This window comes from Stegostoma tigrinum, chromosome 15, assembly GCF_030684315.1.
Source record: "Stegostoma tigrinum isolate sSteTig4 chromosome 15, sSteTig4.hap1, whole genome shotgun sequence".
NCBI classification, from domain to species: Eukaryota; Metazoa; Chordata; class Chondrichthyes; order Orectolobiformes; family Stegostomatidae; genus Stegostoma; species Stegostoma tigrinum.
In genome coordinates this window covers 47693223-47714879 of record NC_081368.1, presented here as the reverse complement: position 1 = coordinate 47714879, position 21657 = coordinate 47693223, and the positions used below count along the sequence as shown (strand labels likewise).

The 21657-nt window shown below is 38.6% G+C and overlaps 1 protein-coding gene across 1 annotated transcript in view; it reads left to right on the top strand.

Moving 5' to 3' along the window:
* The window catches only part of LOC125458993 (uncharacterized), a 60008-nt gene that overhangs the window by 13792 nt on the left and 24559 nt on the right, over positions 1-21657 (top strand). Inside the window, exon 4 of the mRNA XM_059651259.1 lies at positions 9819-15214. Coding sequence (XP_059507242.1) covers positions 9819-15214 — 5396 coding nt within the window. The remainder of the gene's footprint in view (positions 1-9818; positions 15215-21657) is intronic.

Below are 21657 nucleotides of genomic sequence, written 5' to 3'. Positions count from 1 at the left end.
CTTTCTTCCTCTTACCTTTGCATCACACAAGTTTAAAACTAAATATTTATTCCATATCTGGTGAAGTTCATCTACCTTTTGCTTTTGGACTCCTGGGCTGCATGAGTTATTGTCTACTTTTGCCTCAAGCATCCAATCCCATTTACAACCTTTTTCATTTGTCCTTGCTTATTAAAACCATTCTTAATATTTTTTTCAATTCTAGTTTTTTTTCCCCTTTCTTATTCACAGCATGCAAGTACACTGTACTAAATATTTATCTCTCTGCCGATTCACAATGTTAAACTATATTCATTGAAACATCCATTTCAATTCAATATTTTCCAGGATTTTGAAACTGTGGAAAATCTTTTGATACTTATTTACATTCCCTTCTATGATTCTCAGATTTTTAACTTTCAAGTTTGACAAATCTAGTCTATAGTCTTTAATTCTCATCTACCCTCTTTTCAAACTTGATAGTGACCTGTACTGTCAGCTTTGCCTTGTCACATGGTTTCCCAATTTTACACTGTATTCCTACGTACATGGTTTTAGTTTTGAATGTATAGGTTGCTAAGCATTTGATCATGGAAATGACAAAGTTTGTTTTATTACTTCCTTAAAGTGGCTTTTCAATAGGCCTCTAAACGAGGAGCTGCTTATCTTCTGGAAGAGTAGAATCTTGCCATAACTCATTCTACAATGAGCGCAGCCCTCAACTTATGATTGTTGAGTCGCACTAACAGCAGTTTATTAACAGCAAATGGGTATAAATATCCTCATTATTCGTAAAAGAAGGAGGTGCATACATGTAAGCATTCTTCTACAAATAAATGATTGTGAGGAATCAAAATAAGTTAAGAACATAGGAACAGGAGTAGGCCATTCAAATAGACTATGGCTGATCATCTACCTCAATATCATTTTCCTGCAACAGCTATGTTTCTTGATGCCCCCAGCCTCCAGAAATCTATTGATATCTGGCACAGAATCTCAGAGTGTCATGGTGTAGAAGAAGGCAATTCAGCCCATCATACCCATGCCAGCTCTTCAAACAACCATCATTACTCAGTGCTAATCTTCTGCTTTTCCCCCTGATCCTTGTAAGCTATAATTACCCACATAATCACCTGATATCCTCTTGAATGCCACTGTTGGACATGCCTTCACCACATTTCCAGGCAGTGCATTTCACGCCCGAACTACTTGAAGTATTAGAAGTTTTTTTCTCACATCACCCTTGCTAATTTTGTACATGCTTTTAAATTTATGCCCTCTTGTTCTTGTTCCCTTCATGAGCAGGAACAACTTCTCCCTATCTGCTTTATCCAGCCCGCCAATGATTTTGAAAACCTCCATCAAAACTCCTCTCAGCCTTCTTCGCTTCAGGCCCCAATTTCTTCAATCTATCTTCATAGTTGAATTTTTTCATTTCAGGAACATTTCATGTAAATCACTTCTGCACTCTCTTCATTGCATTCACATCATTTCTAAAATGTGGTGCCCATGGCTGTACTCAATACTTCAGCTAATGTCTACCAAATGTCTCATACAATTTCAAAATCACCTCCTTTCTCTTGTACTCTGTACTCCTATTAATAATGCTGAAGACACTGTATGCTTTATTAATAGCTCTCTCCACTGTTCTTCCACCTTCAATGATCTACACACGTATGCATCCAGGTCTTCCTGTTCTTGCACAGTCTTTATTTAGAATTGCATTTTACATGGTCTTTCAATGTTCTTTCTACTGAACTGCATCACCTCACACTTCTCTGCAATGAAGCTCATCTGCCATTTATCCACCACCTCCACCAACCTGTCAATGCCCTTTACAAGTTCCACTTGTTCTTGCACTTTATAACTGTTCCAATTTTGGTGTCGTCTTCAACCTTTGAAATTGTTCCCTGTGCACTATGATTCATAGCATTAATATAGTGTTGATCCCTGGGGAACTTCACAACAATCCTCCTCTAGCCTGAAAACTATCCATTGACTGTTACTGAGATAACAAAGTGTGGGGCTGGATGAATGCAGCAGGCCCAAGCAGCATCTTAGGAGCACAAAAGCTGACGTTTCGGGCCTAGACCCTTACTTACTGTTACCTGTCAATCAGTCAATTTTGTATCCATGTTGCTGCTATTACTTTTTATACCATGACCCATAACTTTCCTCACAAGCCTGTGTTGTGGCATTATTTCACATGCCGCTGGAATTCCATGTGTGCAAAATCAATAGTGCTATCCTCATCAAACATTTATGTTACCTCCTTGGAAAACTCCAGCTTGTTAATTAAATGTAACTTCCCCTTTAGAAATCAATGCTGACTGTTCCTAATCACCCATCTTTATCCATGCGACTACTAATTCTGTCTAAATAATTGTTTCCAGTTGCATCCCCATGCCAAATTTTAACTAGCTGTTGAGATTATCCTTACAAACTTTCTTGAACAAGACCATTTTGTTTCCAGTTGTCCAGTCTTCTGGCATCTCCCCCAAGCCCAGGGAAGACAAAAGGGCCAGCACACCCATAACTTCTTCCCTCACTTACTTCAAAATCATTGGATGTATCTCATCCGGACTCAACGCTTTTCAACTTCAAGCAACAATAATCTATCTGAGACTTCTTCCTTTTTAATCTTGAATCCTTTTATTCACAGTTACATTCTCTATCACCATGTCTTGAACATTGAGCTTCTATGACTCTCTAACGTAGAGAATTTTAAAGTTTCACCAAACTCTGAGTGAAGAAATTCCTCCTCACCTCAGTCTTAAATAGGATACCCTTTATTCTTAGATTATGGCCCCTGATTCTATATTCACCAGCCAGAAGAAATATTATACCTACTTCCAACCTGTCACAATTTTTAAGTTTTAATAAGATAATCTTTCAATCATCTATACTCTGGTTTCCTCAATCTCTCCTTGTAAGAAAGTCCTAGGGTTAACTTGGTGAATTTCTGTTTATTTCCCTCAATGGTAAGTATATCCTTCCATAAATAAGAAGACCAAAACCATATATATTATTCCACGTACAGTTTCAATGAGTCGTATGTTGAGTCGTATATTGGATAATTTCACACTTAATAATATAAAGTATGTTTGACATGTTTTTAGTCATTCATTTAGACTATCCAATTCTGCTAATTTTGTTTACAATCCTCTTGTTTGAGACCTTATCCAAAGCTCACTGAAAATCCAATTACACCGTATTGGCTGGTTTTCCTTTATCAATGCGACAAGTGACATATCAAAACTTTCAACAGGTTTTCAAACATGGTTTCCTTTCACAAATCCATCTTGACTCTGCCCATTCTACAAGTATTTTCAAACTGACCAAATATAAAAAAAATTATAACATTTGTCCTACTACTGATGTTAAACGAATAGACCTGTAATTCTCACTCTCCCTCTCCATCTCTTAAACATTTAGGCTAGGGTTTTTCTTTCGGTCTATTGAAACCTATCCAGAATCTCTACAATTTGAATTGTACCCACCAATGCAATCATGATACCTATAACAATGCCCTTCAGCACTCTGGGTTGCATCTCATCTAGTCCAAGGAACCTTTAATCCAGTTAATTTTTCAAGATTTTCCTCTTTACTGATACCAATTTCTTTCAGTTCCTCATTTTTACAAATTTCTTGGCTGCCTAGTATTTCTGAGAGATTTTCTGCATCTTCCTCAATGAGTTTAATTCCTCATTTATTTAATTCCTCTGCCATTTTCCTGTTCTCCATCGATAATAAGCACTAAATGTGCTAAATTTACATTTTTATGTGTCTAAGGAAGATTTTACATTCCACTTTTATGTTTCCTAGTAGCTCAACTTCATATTTTCTTGTCCTTTTGTTTATCAGTTCTTGGTCAACCTTTACTAGATTCTAAATTGCTCTCAATCCTCAAGCTTGCCATTTTGTACGGGCATCTTTATAAAGCACTTCATCTGATTTCAAGCAATCTTTAACCTCTATTGTTAGCCATGTTTGATTTCTCATGGGATATTTGTGATTAGAGGAATGCATTCTTGTGGTAGATGACATGTTAACTCTTTAAATATTAGTCAATGCCCAACTATTGTCAAATCCTTTAAGGCATTTTCCCAATCAACCATAATGAACATGCTCCCTAAACATCTGCAGTTTCCTTAGTTCCAATTTAAGATCCTAATTCTGGAATGATCTATCCCACATTCAAACTTAGTATCGAATTTTATCATATTATAGTCATTAGTTCCCTTTAACATAGAACTTTAAAGTAAGGTTATTAATTAATCCTTTCCCATTATCTTATACCACATTTAAATAGCCTGATCTTTAATCTACTGCTTCAAAAGACATCTCGTACACGTTCCAGGCTTTCATCTTCCACAGCATTAGTGCTTCTTTGATTTATCCAGTCTATATGTGAATTGAAGTCACCCATTATGACTGCTTTATGACTGTTTTATGCATCTCTAACTTCCTGATTTATAACCATGCCCTAGAATACAACTACTGTTTTCTGGCCTATAAACAAATTCCATCAATATTTGCTCTCTGTCGCTGTTCCTCAGCTCTATTCAAACTGTTTCTATATCTTAACCATTTGATCTAAGATTTTCTTGCAGTCATGTACTGTTCTCAATCCTTATTACATGTGATAGTTCACCTCCTTTTCCTTTTTGCCTATCCTTCCTATATCAAAAATATTCTTAGACATTCAGCTCCCAGTCTCCAGTACCTTGTATAATGGCAATTAAATCATAACTAATGACCCCAATTTCTACCTTCAAACAATCAATGTTGTTACGAATGTGTCTGCATTTAGAGTACCTTTAAATTTGCCTTTATGATGTTATTTTCCATCCTCATCCTATTTGATGTTTATCTTTGCTTTATCTTCTAAGTTTGCTGACTGCCTTTCCATTACCTGTTTTTAGTTTGCTTCTCTCCAATCTGAGCTCACTCTCAGATTCCTATTGCCCTGTTAATATGGTTTAAACCCTCTCTATTCTGTGGCAGTGTATTTGCATCTGAGGATGTTAGCCTTGGTATTGCCAAGATGCAACATGTCCATCTTTTCCAGGTCTGATCTGCCCCAGAACCCACCCTGATGCCCTCCCACCTACCCCAGCTCTCAAGCCAAGGGTTCAGTTGCACAATTCTCCTATTCCTATCATGTGGGACTAGGACTATTCCTGACGTTAATGCATTTGAGGTCCTGCTTTTTAACTTTCTTCCTACCTCCCTAAAATCTGCTTTCAGACCTCACCCCCTTCCTACCTAGATCATCAATACCAACATGGATCACCTGTCTCAGATCATATGTCCCTGTGGAAGATGTCCTGAGGCCGCACTGTAACATACTTGGCCTTGGCACCAGGGGGGCAATATCCCACCCAGGAGTCATTGCTATGGCTGCAGAAACACCTACCTGTCTGAATATTAAAAATAAGTTTGGAACTATAAATGCTTTGAGCTGAAGATAATGTAAAAAATTTAATTATTCAATGTTAATTGGAAGTCATTAGGGTGTAAATTTTTACTAATTTAACTGATTATACTTTCACTTTATTTAACTGCATTCTAACCTTTTGTATGAAAAACTTTTTGTGTTTTATCATCACATCAAGCTTGGATAGATTTGAGTGATAACAGAGACTAAACTGTTTAAATAACTACTGTAATAAGCTGCTTTCTGATTCACTATTGTTTGCGATTGTAATTGAGTATTTTAGGACAATGTAAATTTGGGCTTAATGCTGAGGAATTAATTTTAAACAGAAGGTTTTGTGACACAATAAGTAGTGTCGCTGTTACTGATCCAGAAGCTTTGGATTCTGGTCTCAGTTGAAGATCTAGTGGCCAAGGTAGGATCTTAAACTGACCAAACAGATTGTGGATCAACATTTAAATCCTTCCAACATATCTTAGTGGCAGGCGATGTGACTGGTTGTGATGTCTGTTCAATCATCTGGTAGAAAGAAATGGGAGCCTCTATCATGACTACCCAAACCTCCAGGCTACAACATGCATGGCAAAGTGTATGTTGCTTCAGCAACTCACACTCCTTGCTTGGGAATTTGTGGGGTGTTGGTTATCTTATTTGACTGGAAGTCTGATGTGGATCAGATTGATACCAATAGCAGTTCCAGCTGAGATAGATGTGGGACCTGCCTGTTGTAAGATCAGGTCTGCACTCATGTGGTGGAACATTTAACAGGCTTTATTGATCAAAACTATATTCCAGGGAATCATAGAATCCCTACAGTGTGGAAGCTGCTCACTGAGTCCTCGCCAACCCTCCGAAGAGCATCCCACCCACACCCAACGCCCCTCCTAACCCTATTAGCATTTCCCATGGCTAATCCACGTAGCCTACACATCCCTAGACAGTATAAGCAATTCAGTATGGCCTATCTGCCTAACCTGCATATCTTTGGACTGTGTGAAGAAACCAAAGCACCCAGAGGAAACCAAAATAGACACTGAGAGAATGTGTAAACTCTCACAGACGTTCACCTGAGGCTGGAATTGAACTTGGGTCCCTAGTGCTGAGAGTCAGCAGTGCTAACCACTGAGTCACGATGCCACTGAAGGTTGAAGATGATAACTCTTTGGAATCTTATTGACACAGGCTCCATTTCCATATGACATGACATCGCAATAACATTCATAAGTTTCAGTATGCCATGTCTCCATGTCCTCCTATCCTCACAGCCACCTCCAAGTGTATTGCTCTTGAATGTTATTCAGTATTTTTGGCTCTCTCAGGAAACGTGTGTGATGTAAGTGACCTAGAAAGTGAACATATTGGAGGAGTTTGATAACAGCTACTAGCAACAGATAGCCTCTAGAATCTGATACGTATAAAGGCTGAAATCTAATAGCAATAAGAAAACAAACTATAGGCATTTATCATGGGATCCAGGTTTGATTTTGGCCCTTTGAGTCTGCTGTGCCATTCGATATTATTATGGCTGATCATTCCAACTCACGAACCTGCTCCAGTTTTCACCCTATACCGTTTGATTCCGTTAACTCTAAGAAATATGTATATGTATAGCTCCTTAAAAATATCCAATTCTTTGATCTCAATCTCTTTCTGTGGCAGCAGAATTCCACAGGCTCACCATTCTCTATGAGAAGACATATCTCCTCTCCATCCTAATTAACAATGCTCTATCCTCTGACTGCGATGCCTGCATCTGGACTCCCCAGTCATCATGAACATCTTCCCTGTTTTTGTGCTGTCTCATCTTCGTAGAATTTCATGGCTATTTTGATGATCCCCCTTCATTCTTCTAAATTCCAGCATATATAATCATAACTGATGCAGTCTTTCTTCATGCCATCCCAGGAAACAGTCTGGTAAACCTTCATGGCGTTTTCTCAATAGTCAGAGTATTCTCCCTCAGATAATGAGGTCGAAACTGCTTATAATTCCTAAATAGCAGTCTCACTAAAGCCCTGTAAAATTACAGCAAGACCTTCTAGTTCGTGTACTCAAATACTCTCATTATGAAGGCCAATGTACCATTTGCCTTCTTCACTGCTGGCTGCACCTGCATGTTTACTTTCAGTGACTAAAGGTAAAAGTTGCTATAGTCCCAATTTCTCATGGGAGAGAGGTAACTAGTGGTGCTTTAACCCCGAGGGTCTCAGTGCCTCAGGTAATGTGAGAGGTTGAGAAGGAAAGTCCTTCAGGGTAACTTCAGCCAGTGCAGGAATTGAACCCATGCTTTTGGGCATCACTCTGTCTTGCACACCAGCCATCAAGCTAACTAGGCTAATCTACCCCAATTCAGTGACTGGTGTACAAGGACTTACATGACTCATTGCACTTCCCTCTTTCTTAATCTATTAGTATTCAGGTCATAATCCATCTTCCTGTTTTTGCTACCAAAGTGTACATCATCACATTTATCTGCATTTTATAATCTTCCATGCATTTGCCAACTCACTCAACTTGTCATCCTTCCATCCTCACTACCTGCCATTCCACATTATTTTTGTTACCCACAAACTTGGCAGTAGCATATTCATTCTGTTATACACGTTATTAATATATGTTGTAAATAACTGTGGCTCCAGCACTGATCACTGAGGCATTCTAGAAGTTACAGGTTCCAATCCTGAGAATGCACTCTGTTTTATCCCAACACCATCTTTTGTTAGTTAGCCAATATTCTAGCTAATATACTATGCTCAAATCTTATTAATATCTTATGTGCAGTATCTTGTTACGTGACTTTTGGCAGTGTAAGTATATTACATCTACAGGTTCCTCTTTATCTATCCTACCTGTCACCTCATCAAAGAACTATAATACATTTTTCTGGCACAATTTCCCCTTCATTAAGCTTTTCTGACATTGACTGATTATGTTATATATTCGCAGAATCATAGAATCACTACAAAGCAGAAAGACAGAAAAGCCGATCGAGTCTACACCAACCCTCTGAAGAGCATCCTACCCAAACCCAGCCCCCTACCCTGTCCTTATTACCCCACATTTCCCATGGCAAATCCACCTAGCCTGCATACCTCTGGACACCAAAGACAATTTAGCGTGGCCAATCCATTTAACCTGCAGCTCTTTGAGTTGTAGGAGGAAACCCATGCAGACATGGGGAGAACTTACAAATTCCTGTGTGCTATGCTATTACGTATTTTACAACATACTCTAACATTTTCCCAGTGACAGATGTTAGCTAGCTAGCCTATAATTGTCTTTACTGTCTCTCTCCCTTCTTGAATAAAGGTGTTACATTGGCAGTTTTCCAATTCTCTGGGACAGTACCATAATCCAAGGATTCTCGGATGATAACTAACAATGCATCCGCTCTCTCTGTTGCTACTCTCTTTAAAATCCTGGATGCAACCCATCAGGTCAAGAGATTTATTGGCCTTTGGCCTCATTAGTTTCCTTTATGCTTTTTCTCGAGTGATAGCTAGCCTGTTAACTTCCTTCCTCCCTTCTGTAACCACTTGAATATTTAGTAGGTTTGGAGTGCTATTACTGTCCTCTACTATGAAGACTGGCATAAAAAAGTGAAGAATTTTGCAAGTGTCTAATTATAGCAGAGCTAGGACAACTTCTGGGCTTGAGGTGAGAAGTGACAAGAAACAATCACACCACAAACCTCTCAGTCGATGACCATTTCCAACAAGAGAGAATCTAACTATCTCCTTGTGATGTTCAATGGCATTAACAGCACTGAATACCCTGCTATCCTGGGGCTTATCATTGAGTAGAAACTGAAATAGACCACATAAATAAATACTGTAGCTCTAAGAGCAAGTCAGAGGCTTGGACTCCAGAGGTGAGTAATTCACGTCCTGACTCCCCTAAGCATGCCCTTTATATACAAGGCGGAGTGGGTGCAATTTCAACAGTACTCAAGAGGCTTGACAACATCCAGGACAAAACAGTTTACTTGCTTATTGCGATGTTGTGAGGGCAAAATTCTGGAAATCCCTTACAGCGTTATGAGTATAATTACACCCCAGTGCTGCAGGTAGTTCAAATAGGCAGTTTACCACCATCTTCTCAAGGGAAACGGGCAATAACTATGACACCCCACATTCCGTGAATAAGCCCCATTTCCAAGGTTGCCACTACCATAGAGTGATGTAATTGACCAGAGCACTCCCAAGCCCACAAGCTGCATTGAGTTGGATGCATTACATGGTCAGTCTGTTTTCAGATGAGAAGCTTCTTTCATAATGTTGTTTAGAAAATGTTTTTAATTGCTTGATTTTAATATTTGATTCACAATTTTTTTACATGCGATTTCAAGTACCATTGTTTGCATATTGGTTGAAACATTTGATCTCTTTTTCTTCAACAGGAAAAGGTGACCATGATTTGATTCAAGGTTCCCACCATAAGCAGTTTAGCAGCACTGATTCAACTGGAAAGATGGCATCTGTGAAGAAAGGGTCTGTGTCTGGCAATTTGTCCCAAGTTGATCTGATGACATCTAAGATTCTGCCTCCTATAATGGGTGCCTCAGAAGTTCCTGCTGAAAACCAAGATAAATCTTTTTACGCAGCAAAAGCAATAGCAGATGCCATCGCATCAAATAAATTACACATCGAGTTGATATGGATAAAGTCTCCTTCAACTGTAGCAAAATTAAACAAGATAGTATCAAGCCCAGATATCAATCTTGTCTCAAATGACATTGTTAACAAAGTTTTGAAAATGATTTTGGATGCTTCCAATTCATCATCACGTGTGAAGATTGATACAAAAAGGCCCCAAACAGGGCTAATATCTGCCTCAGACATTGTCAGTGACTTAAAATCAGCTAAGCAAATTGCAGCCACTCTGCCCCATGGTACACCAATGTTTTCTCAAGCGTCTTTGGAATTAATAACGAGAGTTGCTGAAGAGTTAGTTAGAAAACTGTTAAATAAGTGTCTTTTGTTTCAAGGTCACATCACAGCTGATTCACATGTCAGAATAGCTCAAATCACTGATGCCAGTGAAAGCAAACCAAATGAAAATGGGCCAATTGGATCAACAACATCCAACTCAGACTATGAGAGGCTCTTTATTATAATAATGAAGGCGATCACTGATCTTTTAGGACTTAAAGTACAGTTGCCAAATGAAAATATGGCTGAATTAACAGCAGACTCGTCATTAGTAAAGGAAAAGCCAACACCCACCACTGAAGTATCCGTCAAAGGAAAGCCAACACGTTTAGAAGAATCCAAATTAATTCCAGATGATGCATTTCCAAAATCTCAAGGCAGCTCTGCTTTGCCACAAACTATTATAAAAAAACTGGCCAAACCACGCAAATTATCTTTGACTAAGATTGCAATTAGTCCCACAAAATCTTTGTCAACAGAAAGTCAAAAATTAGGAAACAAACCAGAACGCTTACCAGAAGCGATTCCAAAATCAAAAAAATCTATGACAAAAAAGAAGACCAGTACTTCAAAAAAACCTCCCATTAATCAAGCTGGGGACAGACTTCCTGTTTTCCAAAAGGTGAAAGAAATAAAGGTAATAAAAGATGACAAAACAGAGAAAATTGCTGTTAAAAGTAAACCTCATAAACCTCTCAAGGATACACATGATGAGGAATCTGCGATGCAGCAACTTGAATTAAAAGATGATAAACATGTTCGAGAAGCATTTGATGAAAAGCTTGTAAAGTTGCTTACAACTCAACTTAAATGTGAGATTTCAGACATGGTTTTGGGGCAAAAAAAGATTGACCATGAAAGCTCTTTAAGTAATTCAAGCGATTCTTGCCTTGACCTTGTTTCAGAAGATACCACAAAATCTGTTATGGACCACATCAAAAAAGTCATTGGCCTTTCACTGCATTCACTTGAACAAAATCCTGAGATAAACAAGGAGCAATTGTGCCCCTTTAAATCATCAGAGTCATCAGAAACTACATCAGATTTCACAGAGTGCTTTACAAAATTGTTCAGTGATATGGCAAGCTCAGTTTCTCAGTCATGTAAGTTGGGCTTAACTTCCCCAGATTTTTTAAATGCTATCTATTATGAAATAAAGAAGTCATTAACATCTCATAAGGAACTAAAACCTGAACCAGGCCAAATAGCGAACAATGCCAGCACAGCTCCTGAAGGAAAAAAGCACTTCAAAACATTTGGGGATCAAGTTACAAACCGGCTTCATGAAATATTACAAACAAAAACTGAGATGCTAGTTTCTGACGCAAAAGATTTAAAAGAGCCGAAGACAACAGACACCGCAAGACGTATGAAAGAGGAACTCATTAAGTTTGCCTTACAGCAGCTTTTAAATGATGAAAAGTTTTCCCAAGAAATTACAAATATTATTGATGGCGAAAGAAAAATAATTTCATCTCATATAAGGCATCTTGAGGCTTTAATTACTCCAGATGTTTTGCAAGATATTATTTTAAAAACTGTTAATATTTTACTTAAACAGATAGATTCCACATTAAGTTTCATACCACTTGAATGTGAAGTGAATGATGTTTCTCAAGAACTTGTTAATGTTGTTGTTGCAGAGGTGGAAAGGAAATATGCTTGTGAAGATTCATTTGAAGCTCAGGATTCAAGTGTAAGCGATACTTGTGAACTATATCCGAAGAAGACATGTCACAATAACACTTTTGCCAGTACTCTTACTTCACTTAACTTTGTAAGTGATGTAACTAAACAAGCCAAGAAAATTCTTTGTGCGAAATCACTAATGCAAAATCAGGTAGTTCTCAGAAAGCCTATAGAACACCAAATACAATTCTCTGATTCTGGAACAGAAGATATTGCATCATATTTTGACTTAATTTCAGACGACCTCATCCACTTTATTCTGGAACAAATTCAGCATGTTATTAGTTGTCCTGGATTTGTAAGTGAAATGCAACTGAGCCAATCACAAACAACAAGCAGTGAAATATCCATTATCGATATTAGTTCAAAGGATACTTCTGCTCCAACAATCTGTAGTGAACATTCATCTTGTAGCTCAAAGACAAGTAAAAAGAGAATCTCATTCAGTATACCTCAAGAATCAGTTTGTCAAAAAGTATGCTCAAGTAGCATTTCATCAATGGCAGATAGCATGACTGAGGAATCATCAGAAGTGTGTTATCATGAGCCAGGTATATCTGGGTTGACAAAGATGTCTGAAACACTGATTGAAAATGTAATTAATTCAGTACTCAAGTCTGAGCAATCATGTGAAGAAGGTGGAGTATGTCCATTTGCGAAAGCACCCATTTCAGTCAATGAAGATATGCAAAGTAATTTAGTACGTTTCATCTTAGAAGAGAAAAAGAAATACCAGTGTTCAAATACTATAGTTTCTGAACATTCAGAATCACCATTTGATCAAAGAGCTGAAAAAACTGTTTGTGGAATGACTGATGAATTTGACACATGTTCCTTTCCCTCACGGACTGATTCAGGTGAAAAACAGACCTGTGGGGGAAAACCAGTTTGTGAGAGTCAGAAAAAAGAAGCTGAGAAGACCTGTTCAGGACATAAGTTGGATGAAAATATTAATGTCATATTGTTACCCCATGTGATGAAGTCTATCACTGAGTATGTGAAGTATAGTATATATCTGAGTCAATTAGACCAGTTATGTGGGACAAAAGAAGCAAATAAGTTTAAAAATGATATCACAAGGCGAGAACTGCAGGATTTCTTCCTGGAACTAATAACAAAAGAGATAATACAGAAATTTACAGAATGCAAAAAACAGGCCTCATTTCTTGACAAGCCACGACCACAATACATAGAAAAAGACGTGCAGGTTAATGAAGTTGAGTATACAACTCCCGATGATGTTAGCAATGATACTGTGTGTCCACTAACTCGAAAAGAGACCATTATATCATGGGCTACAATGCCACCAGTTTGTGATACAGAACTTTATGATGAAAACTTCATGTCAATTGATGGACTCAATAAGGTATTGTGCATGGAAGGTGAAAAAGCTTTGTCGCATGTTTCCGATTCAGTCTTACCAAAGCCAGTTGTCTCTGATCGCAGTTCATGTACTTCACAGTTCTCAGATACAATTATTTCAACTATGTACCAAGGATTTGAAAGCAGTTTTGAGGCACCATGTGTCTGTTCATTCAAGCCTTCAGAGTTTGATGTCTGCAAATATCCCGATGAAGAAAGCAGTCCGATACTGTTTTCTGACAAAGAGAGTGTATGTACACTATCAGCCATTGAACCACCAGTTTCAAGAAAGACTAGTTCATATGGTGGAACCTGCACTTGTCCACTACATTTTGAAGACAGAAAACTCTCTGTCTCTTCAACTGAAGAACATATTTATTCAACAGGAAGCAGTGAAGCAGAAAGTCTAGTTCAATCAGCTCTGTGTAATGTTTGGGCTGGTATTGCTTCTGAAGAACAGCAGACCTCAGAGGCACAAGAACATGATAAACTACATTCTGTTGAAAGTTCAATTGCGCTTGATGATTTGTCTGAGGAGCTGTTAACAGAAGCACTAGTTTCCATTTTTACACAAATGATAGAATCCCTTTTTCCTGAACTATCTGACAAAGCAAGTGAGAGTTCACATTCTTCTCAATTAAATTTGCTTTCAGAAAAAATTGTTTCCGACGTTATGCAAGAATTAAAACATTGCTCTGAATCTTCAACTTCTTCATTGTTTATACCTTCATCATCTGAATCATCTGGTAAAGATAACAAACAACTTGCTTTACTCAAAAATAATTTAAAGAAGCAAAAATCGACAAAATCACAGGCTTCTGGAAAAATTAGCCGTCTGGGTAAAACTTCTACCATTGCACAAAAATTTTCAGATAAGAAGCTTTCTTCTTCTTCTTCAACAACAGAGGAGACATCTTCAAGCATAAGTAGTGATGCAGAAAATTTAGTTCAAATGGTTCTAAGTAATATATTATCAAGTAGGCCTCATATGGATCGACAGAGCTCCAAGACATTCAAATATGAAAAACCAATTCAGCAGCAAACAGCAGCTCTACGTGGAAATGACCTTTTGAGTGAAAGTTCTCATTCATTGGGTGAAGCATTGTCAAGGGAAGATTTGGTTAGCATTTGTTCACAAATTGCTGATACACTTTTACAGAAATCCCCCAGCTTGTTATCTCACAGACCAAGCGCCTCTCAATTAAGTTTAATTTCAGAGAAAATTGTAACAAATATAATTCAAGTTTTAGAAAGCAGCCTTGAGTCAGCCGCTAGCTCCATACATAAACATCCAGTTGATGGTAATGCTGGCAAAAGTAAAATAGAAAAAAATATTCCAATTGAACCACCAATTCGCATGATAACCTCGGATCATACAATCATCAGTACACAACCTAAATCTGACTCCTATTCAAGTGAAGAAACATCACACACAACCTCGAGTGAAGCAGAAGATGTGCTTCATGATGTTTTCAGTGAAACCACAATTAGTGCAATTTTTGGCCCTGAGAAGGAAGCTGTACCTGTGAAGATTGTCCCACATAAACGAGAAACACAATTGAAAGTTGATCCAGAGATCATCTCAGACCACTTATCTGTTATTTCAATTAAAACTGAGCCAATTGAGATGCTTCAGCAAATGAGCTTGTTACACACTGGTCAGAACCTGCAGGCGCTTCGTAAGGCATCAGTAGCACATCCAGAATCACTTGTAAAGCCTGAGAAAGGAGTACATGTCAGTTTTAACAAAGACGTGACTTCTAGAAGAGGTTCTTTGGACAACTATGGGAGATTAGATGTAAAACGAAAAGAGGTATGTTCCAAAACAAAAATGACGTATAATTTCTATCATAATGCAAAACTGTCCTGATTTTTATCTTCTGCACGCTACCTACCATTCCTTGGTGATAACTTCCAGGGCTTTGTTCTCAAACTGACAGTGATGGCTGTTGAGATCAGAGATAATGGCAACTGCAGATGCTGGATAATCCCAGATAATAAAGTGTGATAAAAAATGTGAGGCTGGATGAACACAGCAGGCCCAGCAGCATCTCAGGAGCTTTTGTGCACAAAAGCTCCTGAGATGCTGCTGGGCCTGCTGTGTTCATCCAGCCTCACATTTTATTATCTTGGATTCTCCAGCATCTGCAGTTCCCCGTTATCACTCATCAATAATAAAGTGTGAAGCTGGATGAACACAGCAGGCCAAGCAGCATGTCAGGAGCACAAAAGCTGACGTTTTGGGCCTAGACCCTTCATCACAGATGGGGATGGGGTGAGGGTTTGGAATAGATAGGGAGAGAGGGGGAGGCAGACCGAAGATGGAGAGAAAAGAAGATAGGTGGAGAGGAAAGTATAGGTGGGGAGGTAGGGAGGGGATAGGTCAGTCCAAGGAAGACAGACAGGTCAAGGAGGTGGGATGAAGTTAGTAGGTAGGAAATGGAGGTGCGGCTTGGGGTGGGAGGAAGGGATGGGTGAGAGGAAGAACAGGTTTGGGAGGCAGAGACATATAGTGGTGGCTGTTGATTTTATTTCTCTTCCATTCATTGTGAAAATGACTTACCTTTGTTTGACACTTTCCCTAATACCTGGCTACAAATTAGACACGAAGTGGCGAATTATTGGAGAAATTTACCTTCTATTCAAATGCTTGGATGCTTCACCAGGTTCATCACAAAATAACAAATGCTTTCTTATTCAGCTGTGCAGATAAGGCAAATTGGAGCAACCCCTGAGGCTCCCAGTAGCAGCCTGATATAGGCAGTCAGGGATGCAGTTGAATATTTCCTTGATCTGCAGCTGTGTTTGCATTTTGATATTTTTTGGATGAATTGCCAGTGAGTCCTATTAACTAGACAATGGAAATCCCACTCTGCCTCTTTTTCAATGTCATGGTGTTCTGCCATTCACCTATATAGTACTGTTAGGAAAAATCTTCCCTGCCTATTTCACGAGGACAATGTATTATTCTTCTGCGATGGGTAGCCCTTGTAGTTTGAAGCCTAGAAAGTTCAGTTGCAGTTGTATAGATACTAGATGAGGTCATTAATAATGTAATTTGTCTCCAGACTGAAGGTCAGGGCCAAAAGTGAATTGACTGAAATTTTTGATATAACAAGGTGTAGAGCTGGATGAACACAGCAGGCCAAGCAGCATCATAGGAGCAGGAAAACTGACGTTCTGGGCCTAGACCATTCTTCAGAAAAAATGTTTTCTCTGTTCTGTAGGTGTAACTCTTGAGACACGTCAGATGCAACAAATTTTGACCTCCCTATCAATGAAGTATTTTTAAGTGTTGGCGGTTTTTCACTTGTCATAAGCATAGGAGGTTTCCCATGCTGAGTGGTGGTTAAGGGAGACAAAACACATTCTTACATCTGTTTTCCACAGCTTGCTTTGTGTGAAACAGATCACCAGCCTGAAACCAGAGACTGTAAGCTTGGGCCATTCTGTATCAAGACTTGGTGACCAGGATTTCTCCACTCTTCTGCCTGCCATAGTTTTATTTGAAGGATTTGCAGGTTGACCATCAACCTGTTTTGCTCCGGTGTTAATTCACTTTCTGACGTCATCAAATTCTGGACTGCAAAAGCTCGCAACATATGTTGCCCTTCTACAGTCACAGAGTAATGAAACAACCTTAGAGACTTACTTGTGTAAAAAACAAACAGAATGGAGTTACTAGGACATGGAGTCACAGGCATGAAGGTCAAATGCACAGTTGAGGTGCAGAGAGGCAATTCTTCGTCAGTCTTATCCAAATAAACAATGCCTTGATCCCAGAATGAGCAAAGTCAACTTTCTGTTCATTGCTTCTAATGCAAATATACCCTTCCTTCATTAAGAATAGTAAAATTGCACTCCTGGTGTAGTCCTATCAATGCCCAATATCTCCTTCAGCTGCTTTTGTTACAGTTATGGCAAAGCTTCCCTAATTTTATTCTCCCTTGCAAAGAAAACCAATTTTCCATTTATTTGATGTATTTGTGGGCTATTTTGTTTTTCAGTTCAATGCAAGGACACCCTGGTCCTTCTCAGTCTATCTGTACTTAAATAACATGCTGCTTCTTTACTGTTTCTGCCATAGTCGACAACTTCACATTTTCTGACATTACATTCCATCTGCATATTTTTGCCCATTTTGTAAAGGGCTAAGATTTAACAAAAATCAGCTAATTGTTACTTTCAGAGGGTTTCATGGAGAGTTTCCCCTCCCTGAACTTCAGCAAGTTAGCTCATGCAATTCTCTGCTGGCACACCTTATTATACATGTACCACGTCTTTATTATGGGCAACTCTACTCTTTTTGTGCTCGCCAGCAACAGAAGTATTTGCTATTATCAGAACTTTCTGGGTGTTCTGCCAAGGGCACAGTAATTAAAGTCTAGTTATACATCAGGTCATTCAGCTATAAGTTGTCCTTAACAGTGCACACAGAGAGAAAGAATCAAAAAAGAAAGGCTTCTGAGGGCATGTGGGTGGGTGTGCATTTGACCTTCATACCTGTGGCTACTTTACATCATCATGTGTCTGATTGACTGTCATAGTTAACGTAGCTACAAGATTGAAGAGTGCCTACCCTTGATGCCTTAACATCTTAGAAGTCTGTCTAAGGAAGTGCTGTTCATTCCCTAATACCTGGTGTAATATAACACCTTGTCATTGTTCAATATTAAACATAGCCTACCCCCAAATGACTTAGCAGCACAGACACAACTGACTTATCACCAATCTTCCAAGTGGTTGTTCTGGACTTGTAGAACTGATCATGGCCCACACTCCACATTGTATTCATACAGAAACCCCTGACCCTGATCATTCCAAGTGCCTGACTGACTACATTCAAGCCCTTGGATTGAGAATGGATGATGCCAGTTCTCCCAAACTGTCTACAATCCCCCTCAGTAACTGAATTCTCTGGGGACTACTCCCCGTAAACCTTCACATATGGCTGTTTGACTGAAGCACATTCATGTGTTTGGCACATAAACTGCTGGCACATGCTGCAGGTGTGACATTGATGCAGCGTACTGTCATAAGTCAGTCTTACTGTTCCTTTGACTGATCATTACGTGCAAACGTGACATACTGCCTTGCTTCATGTTTGCACTAAGAGGCAAAATAAAACAGAAATACATTAATTCTGATTGATGTGGTAATACACAAAATGACAAGGCAAGGTAAGGCAAGGCAGGGATTCTGCGCACATCCAGATGGGCACAGAGTGAGTGCACAGAGAGTGCAAAGAGCAAGCGACAAACTCTGAGATGTACCCTGTTCCAATCCACGAGATGTGCATTTGCCCCAGTGTACAAAGCAGCTGGAAACAGCACTGGCTCACCGAGTTATATAGCCACACAGCAGAGAACTGGCCCTTTGACCTGAGATAATTTCATTCTGACATTCATGTCAGCAGTTGTCACTGTACTTTCTCTCCACTGCATTGAATAATAGAAAATTGTATATAATGGAGATAAGAATGGATAATAATCACACATTAATACATGGAAATAAGTCTTTTACAGTTCATTAGTGAGATTCTCAACTTGCCATTCAAACCTTCAGTGCAAAATTGGACATTTTTATTCCATCAATGTCAACAGCCCCATTTTTCCAATCCTGCCATAATGCCCAAACTGATCACAGTTGAGGGGTGGAAAAATTCAGCCCAACATATCTATAATCCTTTTTCAGGCTGTTTGTACCTTGCTTGCAATTTACTTTCCTAACCAGTTTTGTATCATCAGTGAATTTAATTGCAATAGTCTGTCTTTTTCTCCAAATCAGTAATATAGATAATCAATAATTATGATTCAGCACTGATCAATACAAAACCCTACCAGTTGTAGATCATTAATCTAAAAATAATCCATTTCTTCCAATTTTTTGTTTCCTCTTATTTAGCCAATTCTCTATCCATGCTAAAATATTATCTGAACACCTCAAGCTCTTATCTTGTTCAGTGACCTTTATAGGATAACTTATCAAATGTCATTTGGAAAACCAGATACACTAGATCTATTGGCTCCTCTATGTATTACGTGAGACTTCAGAGCTGCAACTTGAATCACAATATTAATTTGCTCATCTAAGGTCCAAACCAATAAAGCAGCAGGAGACAGTTTGATGCATTAACAAAGGAATTTTTTTAAAGTTATGAACAATATCAATTAAAGCGGGCCTGCGACCTTTCAGGTTTAAAATAGAGATAATGTGAACTGCAGATGCTGGAGAATCCGAGATAACAAAGTGTGGAGCGAGATGAACACAGCAGGCTAAGCAGCATCTTAGGAGCACAAAAGCTGACGTTTTAGGCCTAGAGGCCTGAAATGTCAGCTTTTGTGCTCCTAAGATGCTGCTTGGCCTATTGCGTTCATCCAGCTCCACACTTAGTTCTCTAGGTTTAAAATAGATCTTGCTTTCTGGTTCAGTTTAAGGTGTTAGTTGACACTTAGGCTTTGGTCTCTCTCCAACACCTCCAGGCTCTCCTGTTTCCACTCAGACACCAAGGTAACTTTACTTACAACCTTTAGTTCTTTTGTAATCAGCTTGTTCAGAGATGTTAATATGCACCTCTGGAGCAGGTGGAGCTTGTATATAGATCTCCTGGCTCAAACTTAGGGACACTTGCACTGCATTTCAAGAGTCCTTACTTTCAAACTTCATCCACGCTCTGATCACTGAAAGCAACTGCTTTTTTTTTTAAATTTCAAATGTTTATTTGCATATCAAAATAGAAACTAAAATCCCTACTATGCTTGCCAAGAGACCTAATGAAATGGCACTCTGCATAGTTGACCGAACTGAGCACACGTTCTTGACATCTTCACTCCATTTACATGCATTTTGCTATTAAGGTTCCTGTGGTCTTTTCTGGGATCCTCTTGAGACAAGCAAAGTCTTTAGTGACATCAGAAGTACTAAGCCAGCTCGATGGCCAGTAGACTTTTCCCCAACCCCCTTTCCAAAGGAAGGACAAGTGGAACAAAATGGATTTGTGGTAGAAGACCTGCGTGGGGAATGAAAGGAGATTGATTGGGATAGGATCCAGCCAGTTCACTCAATATCAAAGCTTTTTGTTAGGAAATGTGCAGCTGAAAGGCCATGCTTATAGAATATCCAGTGCAAATCAGAGAAAAGAAAATCACTTTCATTGTGCTACTGCTTCTTTTGCTGCTTTCTCAGTAGCGCTTATTAACTCTTTCCAAGCCACAACCAACAACATGATCAATTACATCATTACTTTCTGATTGGCCATATTGTTAACTGGCTTAAGCGATGCATCATCAATGTCCAGTGAGCTCTTAATAGTCATTGACATTGAATGATGCCACCTGCCATGACTGGTTCCCTGAGGTGTCAATTATTCATGGATCCATCCTTTGATTAATTTTTATTGTTGTCACTTCATGACTTTTTTACTGAGGATAGTTTGAAATGTTCTTTAGCCTTTTGTTTAAGAACAGGGAAGCTTGTGCAGTCAAGGCCTAATAATTGATGGCCTTGGAGTCATGTTTCAATTCTCTGCTAAATCAGATGCTTACTCGTCATTAACAATAATATTCTTCTTAAAGTACTTTGTTAAATGATGCTTTGTCCTTTGCACGGGGTTTGATATTTTTTATAAAGGTATATTACTATTTCGTTAATGAAAATAATAAATGATATAGTGTGAAAAAGTTTCCTATAAACTCAAAGCTATATAAAATTTAGCACAGAAGATCACAAAATACTAAACATATTGTTGTACAGAGGTTGTAAAAACAGTAGGAATTACTTGTAAAAATATCGTGATGGAAGTCTAAGAGTTGTATAATTATTGAGTTTTAACCTATTGTATTAGAGTCAACCATGTAACAAAGTTTTGGGGTTTCATTTTCTATCCCTTACTTTCTGAAACACTGGCGTTAAATTTGCAGGTTTTCAATTATTTGGGACCTTTCTGAAATCTAGGGAATCTTTAATTTTTCAAAAAATGTATCTGCTATCTCTACAGTCACTTCCTTTAAGGGCCCCAGGGATTCATTGATCTTCAGTCCTATTGCTTTTCCTACATATTTTTGTTATAGTGCTTGTAATTGTTTTATGTATCTCTCTCTTCCAGCCCCTACTGATTTTCTTTGACCTATACTTTTGCTTTTTATGTCTTCTATTAAGAAGACAGATTGAACAAGTATTTTCTAAGTCAGCCAATTAGAACATAGAACATAGAACATAGAACATTACAGCACAGTACAGGCCCTTCGGCCCTCTGTT